Source organism: Rattus norvegicus, chromosome 1, assembly GCF_021556685.1.
Source record: "Rattus norvegicus strain SHRSP/BbbUtx chromosome 1, alternate assembly SHRSP_T2T, whole genome shotgun sequence".
NCBI lineage: Eukaryota > Metazoa > Chordata > Mammalia > Rodentia > Muridae > Rattus > Rattus norvegicus.
The window spans coordinates 112,356,201-112,368,435 of NC_141534.1; the positions used below are offsets into that span (position 1 = coordinate 112,356,201).

The 12,235-nt window shown below is 40.9% G+C and overlaps 1 protein-coding gene and 1 pseudogene across 6 annotated transcripts in view; both read left to right on the forward strand.

Moving 5' to 3' along the window:
- Positions 1–12,235, forward strand: part of Ano5 (anoctamin 5) — a 99,102-nt gene that overhangs the window by 40,059 nt on the left and 46,808 nt on the right. For all 6 annotated transcript variants that reach the window (XR_015623937.1, XR_015623938.1, NM_001432248.1 and 3 more), the window contains 3 exon segments: positions 5,497–5,565; positions 5,794–6,078; positions 12,098–12,211. Coding sequence is in view for 4 of the 6 variants with exons in the window: in NM_001432248.1 (NP_001419177.1) it covers positions 5,497–5,565; positions 5,794–6,078; positions 12,098–12,211 (468 nt within the window). In the remaining 2 variants the exon portion in view is untranslated.
- Positions 2,258–3,572, forward strand: Csde1-ps1 (cold shock domain containing E1, pseudogene 1; annotated as a pseudogene).

Sequence of the window (12,235 nt, forward strand, 5' to 3'; positions counted from 1 at the left end):
AACATGTAGAAGAATGCAGATCGATCCATGCTTATCACCCTGTACAAAGCTTAAGTCCAAGTGGATCAAGGACCTCCATATCAAACCAGACACACTCAAACTAATAGAAGAAAAACTAGGGAAGCATCCAGAACACATGGGCACTGGAAAAAAATTTCCTGAACAAAACACCAATGGCTTATGCTCTAAGATCAAGAATCGACAAATGGGATCTCATAAAACTGCAAAGCTTCTGTAAGGCAAAGGACTCTGTGGTTAGGACAAAACGGCAACCAACAGATTGGGAAAAGATCTTTACCAATCCTACAACAGATAGAGGCCTTATATCCAAAATATACAAAGAACTCAAGAAGTTAGACCGCAGGGAGAAAAATAACCCTATTAAAAAATGGGGCTCAGAGGTGATCAAAGAATTCACAGCTGAGGAATGCTGAATGGCCGAGAAACACCTAAAGAAATGTTCAATATCTTTAGTTATAAGGGAAATGCAAATCAAAACAACCCTGAGATTTCACCTCACATCAGTGAGAATGGCTAAGATCAAAAACTCATGTGACAGCAGATGCTGGAGAGGATGTGGAGAAAGAGGAACACTCCTCTATTGTTGGTGGGGTTGCAGACTGATACAACCATTCTGGAAATCAGTCTGGAGGTTCCTCAGAAAATTGGACATTGAACTGCCTGAAGATCCAGCTGTATCTCTCTTGGGCATATACCCAAAAGATGCCCCAACATATAAAAAAGACACGTGCTCCACTATGTTCATCGCAGCCTTATTTATAATAGCTAGAAGCTGGAAAGAACCCAGATGCCCTTCAACAGAGGAATGGATACAGAAAATGTGGTACGTCTACACAATGGAATATTACTCAGCTATCAAAAACAATGACTTTATGAAATTTGTAGGCAAATGGTTGGAACTGGAAAATATCATCCTGAGTGAGGTAACCCAATCACAGAAAAACACACATGGTATGCACTCATTGATAAGTGGCTATTAGCCCAAATGCTTGAATTACCCTATATGCCTAGAACAAATGAAACTCAAGACGGATGATCAAAATGTGAATGCTTCACTCTTCTTTAAAAGGGGAACAAGAATACCCGTGGCAGGGAATAGAGAGGCAAAGATTAAAACAGACACAGAAGGAACACCCATTCAGAGCCTGCCCCACATGTGGCCCATACATATACAGCCATCCAATTAGACAAGATAGATGAAGCAAAGAAGTGCAGGCCGACAGGAGCCAGATGTAGATCGCTCCTGAGAGACACAGCCAGAATACAGCAAATACAGAGGGGAATGCCAGCAGCAAACCACTAAACTGAGAATAGGACCCCCGTTGAAGGCATCAGAGAAAGAACTGGAAGAACTTCAAGGGGCTCGAGACCCCATATGTACAACAATGCCAAGCAACCAGAGCTTCCAGGGACTAAGCCACTACCTAAAGACTACATGGACTGACCCTGGACTCTGACCTCATAGGTAGCAATGAATATCCTAGTAAGAACAGCAGTGGAAGGGGAAGCCCTGGGTCCTGCTAAGACTGAACCCCCAGTGAACTAGATTGTTGTGGGGAGGGCGGCAATGGGGGGGATGATGGGGATGGGAACACCCATACAGAAGGGGAGGGGGAGGGATTAGGGGCATGTTTGCCCGGAAACCGGGAAAGGGAATAAAACTCGAAATGTATATAAGAAATACTCAAGTTAATAAAAAAATTATTGAAATAAAAAAAAAGAAATGTAGTTAAGTAAAGATTGCTGAGGGGAAGGGTGTTCACAATCACAGACCCTTTTATGTTAGCATTAGACGTGGAAAGGTCATATGTGGCAGTTAGTCTCTGCTACTTTGTGGATTCTATTTATTTCCTACCCTTGATCTCTCTAGTTTCACCTCCTATCACTAGATAGGAGAGAAAGAATAATAGAGAAGAAAGGAGAGAGAGAGAGAGAGAGAGAGAGAGAGACAGAGAGAGAGAGAGAGACAGAGACAGAGAGAGACAGAGAGACAGAGAGACAGAGAGACAGAGAGAGACAGAGAGACTATGGCTATTATCAAACCACAAACTTTCCAAGAAACAACAACCATCCACCATGTCTCCTGCCTCTCAAGGCTCTTGAATTTATGTACTCTCTGAAAAGTTCCCAGAATTGGAAAAGTCACACAATTATAGAAAGTATCTGCAGCTTGTACAACCATGCTTCTTCTAGAGCATGAGGCAAAGCATAGATATTGTGGACAGCCTGAAACAACCCCACACCCCTATCCATGGAATTAAAACAAAAGACTTGTTCTTACAATATTAGGATTAAAAAACTTCCCAAGGACATGGTTTTATTCCATTCCCATTCAGATCATCATTTCCTGGGCACCATAGAAACAGAAGCCACTTTTTCCAATCCTAAAATGACAAGCCCAAATAAAGGCCAAGACAAGGAGGCAGAAGATGGTATTATTGCTTATGATGACTGTGGGGTGAAACTGACTATTGCTTTTCAAGCCAAGGATGTGGAAGGATCTACTTCTCCTCAAATAGGAGATAAGGTTGAATTTGGTATTAGTGACAAACAGAGAGATGGACAGCAGATAGCAACTTGTGTGAAACTGAGATCATGATCCTAACTCCAACAGGCTCTTGGGTTTTGTGGCAACTCTGAAAGATAATTTTGGATTTCTTGAAATAGTTAATCATGATAAGGAAATATTTTTCCATTATAGTGAGTTCTCTCATGATGTTAATCACCTGGACCTGGGAGACATGGCTTGTCCAATGGCAAAGGCAACAAAGTCAGTGCTAAGAACCTAAAACAAAGCTCACTCAGTGAATGGATTACTGAGGAAGCTAATCATACCGCCTACCCTGGTGAAGTCATTTGTCCTCTGAGAGGTGTTGATGCGTCACAGATTTAGTACCAAGGAATAACTGAGATTGTGGAGGAGGGGGATATGAAGGGTGAAGTGCATCCTTTTGGTGTAGTTGGTATGGCTGACAAAGGGGATTGCCTGCAGAAAGGGGAGAGTATCAAGTTCCAGTTGTGTGCACAAACTATGGCCTACAACATCACACCTCTTCATAGGGATACTGTGGAGTGTGTGAAAGACCAGTTTGACTTTATTAACTATGAAGTAGGAGATAGCCAGAAGCTCTTTTTCCATGTAAAGTTCAGGATGGCATTGAGCTACAGGCAAGAGATGAGGTGGAATTCTCTCTGATCCTTACTGAGTGCTCTGGGAAATGCAGAACCTGGGATATTTGGTGAGTCTGTGAAGACCCCAAAGCTCCTTGACCTGATTGGTTGGTCAGTTGCTTAAAGAACATCTCCCTGGATGATGCCAGTGCTACACATTTAATGGTTCTTCATCCACCAAAGGGACCAGATAGCTCAATGGGACTTGGGGCAGAAAGAAAGATCTGTCAAACTGGCGTCTTTGACTAATCACATCCACAGAACACATCATTAATACACTATGGTCAAGTTGAGGGGATTCTGGTGAAGGGTTCTGAATATCTTCCTCTTCATCCCTCCCAAAATGTGGAATACTTATTCTATTGAACTAATACACAAGTTTTAACACCTTCTTCTTGTCATGGTTAAAGAAAAAAATAAATAAATGTAAGAAACCATTTTAAAATTATGCACAGTTGCAGCCTAGAAAACTTAAGGTAGCGCCTTATAGTGTCGATTCAGGAGCTTCATTTGGTGCATTTAATGCAAATGGTAATTGATAATTCCACTTGGTCTGTGTAGGTGAGCAACATAGACTGTTACTTTGTTGACCCTATGAAATTGTGCATACTAGTCAGTGTATACTCTACCTTCATGACTTAACATCCAGCTGCATTCTTTTCCTTCTTCTCCCCTCTGTTCATTATGCTTTAATTCTGAGGACCATATGAAGGTAGAATATATTACCTTCAAACGTGGCAAAAATTGATATAGTGAATGGTTTTCTTAAGTTGATGGCCAAATGTTAAAATGTTATTTTCGTCTCATTTATAAATCTTGTCACAATCCACTTTATGAAGTTTGATTACAATTCAGTAAAAATTATCTTCCAGAGTAGGAGAGTAGGTTTTTTTTTCTTCCTGGGATGGGGTAAATAACTTTACTAGTATTATTAGTATGTATGATGCAGAACTTCATGCAAATGAAGTGTGCCAGCAGTGTGATAATTGAAACACACTCAAACAAAAGATGAATGCACAAAATTGCTTCTAGAACCCAGTTTCTTTTACTGATTTTAAAAACAAAATGAAAATTAATAAAAAAGTTGTGCCTGAAATGAGTCCTGTTTTTGCTAGTTTGTTTGTTTGTTGTTTGTTGTTTGTTCATAAGTAACCCTGTTTCCAGTGCCTGTTGAATACATGCACGTAGTCTCTGGTGTAGCTTCTGTTCAACTTTGCATCATGCAATGGATTGGCCTGATTTCTCAGCCTTCCTCTTGAATTGGCCCTAAACAGGGTTCCCGGCAAGTAGAGTGAAGACTTTTTGTCTAAAGGTGACAAGGGTCAGCTCAGGGGTTGTGGCCATTGTTGCTTGAGGTTTGGAACTCTGGGTAAAGAGATTGTTGATCTTTGTAAACACACAACCTTTTTCCTTTCTCCGGTTTTATGTTAATGGTGAACTGATTTTTGAGGAAAAGAAAAAACCAAAATTCCAGAATTCTCAAAAATGTCCCTACAGACACACTAAAGTGATTCATTATAAAATTTGCCAGAACCTCAAGGTCAAGGTACATATTAATCATAAGTGACTAAGAACAGCCTAGTGAAGCCGTTTGTAGTTCAGACCACCTCCTGAAAGTTTTCACATTTGAATCACAATGACAGCTGGAAGAAGTTTTGCCCATCAATGTTTTGTCTCAATCCTACAGTAATTAGTATTTGCAGTCATGACCTGTATTTAATCTTAACCTTTCTTTAAGTGAAAGCCCACTTGTTATTCAAGAGCAAAAGCTGTGATGAGGTTCAGGCCTGTAATGGCATTAGCATTAATCTTGGTGTGTGTGTGTGTGTGTGTGTGTGTGTGTGTGTGTGTGTGTGTGTGTGTGTGTGTGTGTGTGCGCTTGTCTGGCCACAAGGTCTTCTCATACTTTTAAATCATTCAGTAAAACTGAACATATCTTCAAATAGAGCCTGTGTTTTAGAGACTTGGTATTTTGGATTTCCAGAGTTTTGTCAATTATGCTATAAGTCAAAAGCAGTCCATGGCCTGAAGTAGAAATGTCTTGTAGGGTACTTTTATAAACAACTATAGAAGGTCCTAGAACCCTCTGGAAGCACAACAATGTATCCTCACTCTGCCTATCCCTTACTAAGCCATCACCAAGGTTAGCCAGACCTGTCAGTTAACATAGTGTTGGACTGGCACTATGCTACCAGCAAACACAAAGGGCGGGGCCTGCATTGCCAACTAACACAGAAGGTCAGGCTGGCACTTTCCACTGACACAGAACACCAGAATCACCCTCTTCATTTGTTTCCACTGCAGGAAAGAAGACAAACGTTTGAACAAAATCTCAGAAAAACAGGTCTTGAGTTGGAAATAGAAGACAAAATGGTAATTGTAGTTGATAAATTGTTCAAGGATCTTATTTTAAGTGGGTTTTTCTCCTACCTGTGTATTTGGTTGGAAGGATGTTGGGTTTGGAGCATTACAAATGGAATAAATTGAAATTTTATTTTCATTTTTGAAGTTTCATGAGATTTGCCAAAATTTTTCATTTTTGAGATTTTATAAGATTTGTCTTCTTTAATCATTTCTTTCACTCTGTCTCTTCCTATGCAGAATTCTGAAGATGGGAAAACCTATTTTGTGAAGATCCACGCTCCGTGGGAAGTCCTGGTCACTTATGCTGAAGTGCTGGGAATCAAGATGCCTATTAAGTTGAGTGACATCCCACGGCCAAAGTACTCACCCCTGTCTTACATGCTTGGACCTGTGAAGCTCCCATTGGGCGTGAAGTACCCCAAACCTGAGTATTTCACTGCCCAGTTCAGCAGACATCGTCAGGAGCTCTTCCTCATCGAAGATGAGGCCACTTTCTTTCCATCCTCAACAAGGAACAGAATTGTAAGTAGTGAAGGCCATAGGCACCCCTCTCCATGTATAGTGGGTATGACTCTGGTCTTTGGGTTTGTACATGCTCAATGCTAAGCATTGGGGCTCTTCCTAGGCATAATATAATTATCTGATAGTACCTTGCTTGACTGAAAGCCTGTTAGAGCTACCTTTAACTTGTTAAGCTCTCTACTTCTTGTTTAAGAACAGGTTGCCGATTGTAAAAACAGTAGTGCAAGAAGCATTACCTAATCTCAGAACAGCCTCTCACTGACAGCTCAAAGTTTTGAGTTTTATATCACCATTGTAATTAAATTTCATGATCTTAAAATTGGGTTTTATAAGTTTAAAGTCAGAGGATATTGATCACTTTAATTCAGTTTGAATATTTTATTTTCTTTAAATGTAGATAGACATCAAGGAATCTCAAACATTTTCTTCCCTATTAATATCATCTTCAGCCCTATCAGTTTATTTCTTCTCCATCTAGGATTTGTAAATTGCTGACCAAAAACTCCACAAGCTCTTGTTTCCTTGTGTTAGGTTGGAAGAAAACATATATTTCTTATATTACCCAGAGAATTCGGGGAATTCATCTGTAGGAAACTTTGAATGGGTTTTAATACACAGCAAATGTTCAGTCAGAATTAGCTGTCATTATTATTGGTCATCTGACTTCAGAAGAAAAAAAATGGTCCCATATTGGTCTTGCACTTTGAAACCTCCGTGTGTTTGTTTTTACTAATTCCACCATCTGGTTTCCAACCACTCCAGACATGTTCTCCACACATTATCCCTTTGTAAGTAGAAGAGATGAATTATCTACTTTGTGGTTCTTAAGCCAATTTTTTTATCTAAATTCACAGAAAGAGTGAGCAAAATGTAGGTTCTATAACTTTGGCACAAAAATATGAAAAAAATGTTTTGCCTTCCCACCGAGATTAAATGATAAATACCAGTATATCAGACACCTTTTGGGGAATAAGAGACCCACTGCTACATCAGGCCTGTTTACAAGCTGTAATGCTGCTGTTTCCTAAATCACACAACTTCTCTGGAAGCAGAGATCTTGCTACTCTTCTGTGCTGACAAGAAATGAGGATGCTGCCCATCAGCAGAGTGCCAGCCTATCACATACAAAGCCCTGGATTTGGCCTTCATCCCACCTTCCAAAAAGCAGTGACCCTTAAGATAGACCAGGATGCTGATCAGCATAGGGAGGTCATTGCTATTTCATCTCATCCATTGCTTCTTTGTCACATCGTAAACCTTGCCAGTGTGTTTTCTAAGGTATAAAAAGCATCATGCTCACTATTTAGAAGATGGATGTAGAAGGAGTCCCTTCCTTCCAGTCTGATCCAGAACATTTTAAACTGGGTATGAACTTAATGGCGAAAATAACAGAGCACACACTTTGAAGCAACTTCCCAAACACCACTCACTCCAAACTTCATAGCATGAACTTATACATGCAAACATGTGATACATATATATAATGTCCAATCTAGAATTTCTGCATGACATATATGTATACACACACTAAATACATAGGTGAATGCCAGCAGAAAACCACTGAACTGAGAATGGGACCTCCGTTGAAGGAATCAGAGAAAGGACTGAAAGAGCTTGAAGGGGCTCGAGACCCCATATGAACAACAATGCCAAGCAACCAGAGCTTCCAGGGACTAAGCCACTACCTAAAGACTATACATGGACTGACCCTGGACTCTGACCTCATAGGTAGCAATGAATATCCTAGTAAGAGCACCATTGGAAGGGGAAGCCCTGGGTCCTGCTAAGACTGAACCCCCAGTAAACGTGATTGTTGGTGGAAGAGTGGTAATGGGGGGGAGGATAGGGAGGGGTTAGGGGGATGTTGGCCTGGAAACTGGGAAATGGAATAACAATTGAAATGTAAATAAGAAATGCCCAAGTTAATAAAGATGGAGAAAAAAATACACAATCAATGTTGACAGTTTGACTATGGAGATATTATCCAGAAAGAATGTTGAATGAAATTTATTTTTACTTATGTTTTTGATATTTGAACATCTTAATGCTTGAATTTATTTTAAATTTTATTATACAACAAATAGTTTTGAAACAAAATAAAAAAAGAAACAGGAGAGAGTTTTTAACATGAGTGAAATGCATTTAGCCATCCCTATGGGTGGAAAATGTATACATCAGCCTGAGTTTTAAAATGAATGTTTGATTAATGAATCTGCACTGAGAAAGAAACAGATAGGAAATTTTGTTTCACCTTGGTTGTAAGGCTTGCCACAAAGGCAGAGCTTGTTCTCAGAACACACTCAAAGGGAGAGCTCCAGCCTCCTTTCCATCTGTGGTGGGTACACTCTATTGCTGACCTACAGGTTTGCACCAGTTGACTTTGACTCACAGGCACCAAGTTTCTTGATTATTACTGGAACCCTATCTAGAGAGGAGCTCTATAGACAGCATTTTTCCAGCTGTAGACACCTCGTTTCTATTTCTATGTATCTTTAATGCGTCTGTTAGAATCTTTTACAAACATCACAAATAGACCTGTGTAAGACAGTGAACTTGCTGGCCCTAGTGCTCCAAACTTGAGATTCTAGCCCTTCAAAGGCTGCAGAAGATTGTCATAAGTTCTAGACCAACCTGGACTACACAAGAAATCCCAGGCAAGCCTAAGCAATCAAGTTAAGGTCCTATATCAAAAATAAATAGGTAAATAAATAAAACATCATAACAATAATCATACACCAAAAAAATGGAGAAGCAGAGAATACTAGATATATTTTGACCCTTAACTAGCATTTCCCCATCTCTCTGGCATTCCCTAGGCCCCTCTTCCCTGAGACAAAACACCATGGGAATTGGCCCCGGCATACAATGGTCACAGTGACCTCTGTGTGATCAATCAGAGTCCCTCAAATTTGAATCAAAAGACAGAAGTGAGAAAGCCTTATAAGAAAGTTATCCACTTGGACTTAAGCTTGGTACAGGGCAGTAAGAATGGACTGACATGTTGACCTCCAGTTGAACCAGCACCATTTGTTGAAAATGCTGTCTTTTTTCCACTGGATGGTTTTCGCTCCTTTGTCAAAGATTAAGTGAACAAAGGTGTGTGGTTTCACTTTTTGGTCTTCAATTCTATTCCACTGATCTACCTACCTGTCTCTATGCCAGTATCATACAGTTTTTTTTATCACTATTGCTCTGTAATACTTCTTGAGGTCAGGCATGGTGATTCCCCCAGAAGTTCTTTTATGGTTGAGGATAGGTTTTGCTATCCTGTTTTTTTTTTTGTTATTCCAAATGAATTTGCAAATTGCTCTTTCTAACTCTATGATGAACTGAGTTGGAATTTTGATGGGGATTGCATTGAATCTGTAGATTACTTTGGGCAAAATGGCCATTTTTTATATACAGCCCCCAAAACTAGATAATATTGATGAAGTCAAGAAATACAGCCCCCAAAACTAGATAATATTGATGAAGTCAAGAAATGCACGCTGACAGAAGCTTGATATAGCTGTCTCCTGAGAGGCTCAGCCAGAGCATGTCAAATACAGAGGCAAATGCTAGCAGCAAACCATTGACCTGAGAATGGGGTCCCCTTTGGTGGAATGAGAGAAAGGATTGAAGGAACAAAAGGGGCTTGCAACCCTATAAGAACAACAATACCAACCAACCAGAGCTCCCAGGGACTAAACCACTACCCAAAGAGTACACATGGACTGACCCATGGCTCCAGCTGCATATGTAGCACAGGATGGCCTTCTTTGGCACCAATGGGAGGAGAAACCCTTGGTCCTGCCAAAGCTGGACACTCCCCACCCATGCAGGGGAATGACAGGGTGGGAAGGGTGTGTGGTTGGGGAGGGGGAGCGCCCTCATAGAAGAAGGGGAGGGAGGTGGGATAGGAGACTAATGGCCGGGAAACCAGGAAAGGAAATAACATTTGAAATGTAAATTAAAAATATCCTATTGAAAGAAAAAAGGTATGTGAAATGCTGCGAATGGCTAGAAACTAAGCCACCTGTGCCAGTCAGTCAAACGCTCATGATTCTTTCAGAAAGTTGGAAGTGTATTGTAGTTGACATACATCCATTAAGCTGTCCTGTCAGCCTTGTTGCTGAACATTTCATGTATAGAAAATCAAACCTAACACAGAGATAGACTCTTCCCTCAGTCTATGAACCCAGAGCAGGGGGAAGCTGCTGCAGAAGAGCTTGAAGCCTGTGAAGATGGCGTCTTGAGGGTTACGGGAAGAAGGTGTCCCCTGTACACCTTCCCCACATGGGAGAAGAAGCAGCTTTTCACATAGAAGCTGCAGCTTGATGCCCAGTAGATCTGGATGAGGGGACACATTGATGAGAGCATCCAACAGTTACAAGAGGCTCACCTGGGTTTTTGTTTAGACTTCTGTTCCTCTCAAAGGAGAAGAAATTTGTAAGCGAGCCTTTTCTTAAAGAATGTCTTCAGAAAAGAAAAGTATGATAATGGGTTCCTTTATGGCATGGGAGAAAGTTCAGTTCTTTTGGACCTGTGAGCTGATGTTCATGTTTCTCACTTTGTCATGACTTTATAGGAACAGGCCAGTATGCTCCGTACACATTCCTGGTTTGCCTCATGAATGGTTAGCAAAGCTGTATCACCTGTCAGAACTAGCGTGATGGCTAATTCTACACACCTGATTGTGTTTCTCCACCCCCCCCCCCGCACAGGAATCTGACCATAGGCTACTCTGATCCCTAGTGAATAGAAGCGTGCGTGGCAGCTCCTCATTGCACAGAAACCCCCTGGACATTCCTTTCCTCTCCCTACCAGGAAACAGTCCTCGCTGCCTTCCCAATAGGTGCAGATCTGTCTAGGTTCATATGACATTGTCCTGGCTGCCTGCCCCCCACAATAATCTTTCTGAATAATGTCATTCATAGCCAAGTCCAGGTTTCTTTGACAATATGATGTATAACTTGCTACCACTCTACTGCATATCCCAATATATGTTAGATTAGATTTTCTACTTTGTTAGTGCCCAAGGCAGAGTTCTTACCTTGGTGACTGTTTCCTAAGGTAATAATTCAGATCACATGAAACACGTTTTTTTATCATTGATTCATAATCATCAAGTTATGTTAGCAGGGCTGAATATTAAGTGCCCTTAAGACAGATGGCCAGAGTGGATGAGGACAAAAGACAATCTCCACCATAGGCAGAGAGTCTTCGAGAGATGAAATACAGAAGAAGATGGCTGGGCAGTGTGTCTAACGCAATGTCTGGAGGACCAAATTTAGCAAGCTGGAAAAGTAGACATTCGGAAAAGCTGCTGGAGGGCAGAGCAGAATAGATTGATTAAAAGTACAATCACAGGGAACACCAAAGAGGAGTGGGTAGAGGTGACAGGAAAGCAGGAGAAGACACACAACCAACTTAAGTTAATAAATGTAGCAAGTTAATGTGAGACCAAAGGCATATATATCACCAGAGTGATTGGCTGAAGACATATCAATAGTAGCCTTACCACATATCAGTTTGGGCCCCCATTTCTCTGTTAGTAATGGTACTTGAAATGCTTGTTCTAGTAAAGAGTCATGGGACACAAGATTCTCAAAGAACTCTGAGACAAAAAGAAGAAAAATAAATGATAATTTATCCAACCGTGGCCTCCAGTAAGGCAATGGGGTATGGTCAGAATCTACAGATGAAAAGTACCTGCCAATTCTATATGAGTCTTCAACCTATATCTTCTTGCAGTCCCAAAATACAAGCATTCTCCAGTAGTCAGAACCCACATCCATTCAGAATAGATGCTGTTCTCTTTTGGTTTTCATAGTGTGGAAAAGCATGAAATTCCACGAGGTGCTGAGGTCTCTTTATCCTTAGCTTATAGGTCTGGTGAGCTGAGTCCCTGCATTCTTGCCTCACAGAGTTGATGCACAGAGGTCCATGCCTATTTACCTTGCAGGTTTACCGTATTCTGTCCCTGCATTCGTACCTCATAGAGTTAATGTACTGAAGTCCATGTATACTTACCCCGCAGGTTTACTATATTCTGTCACGATGCCCTTTTGGAGAAGAAGAGGGAAAGAAAAAGATTGGGATTGAAAGACTGCTGAACACGAACACTTATTTATCTGCCTACCCGCTCCATGATGTGCGTATCAGAGACCTCATAATA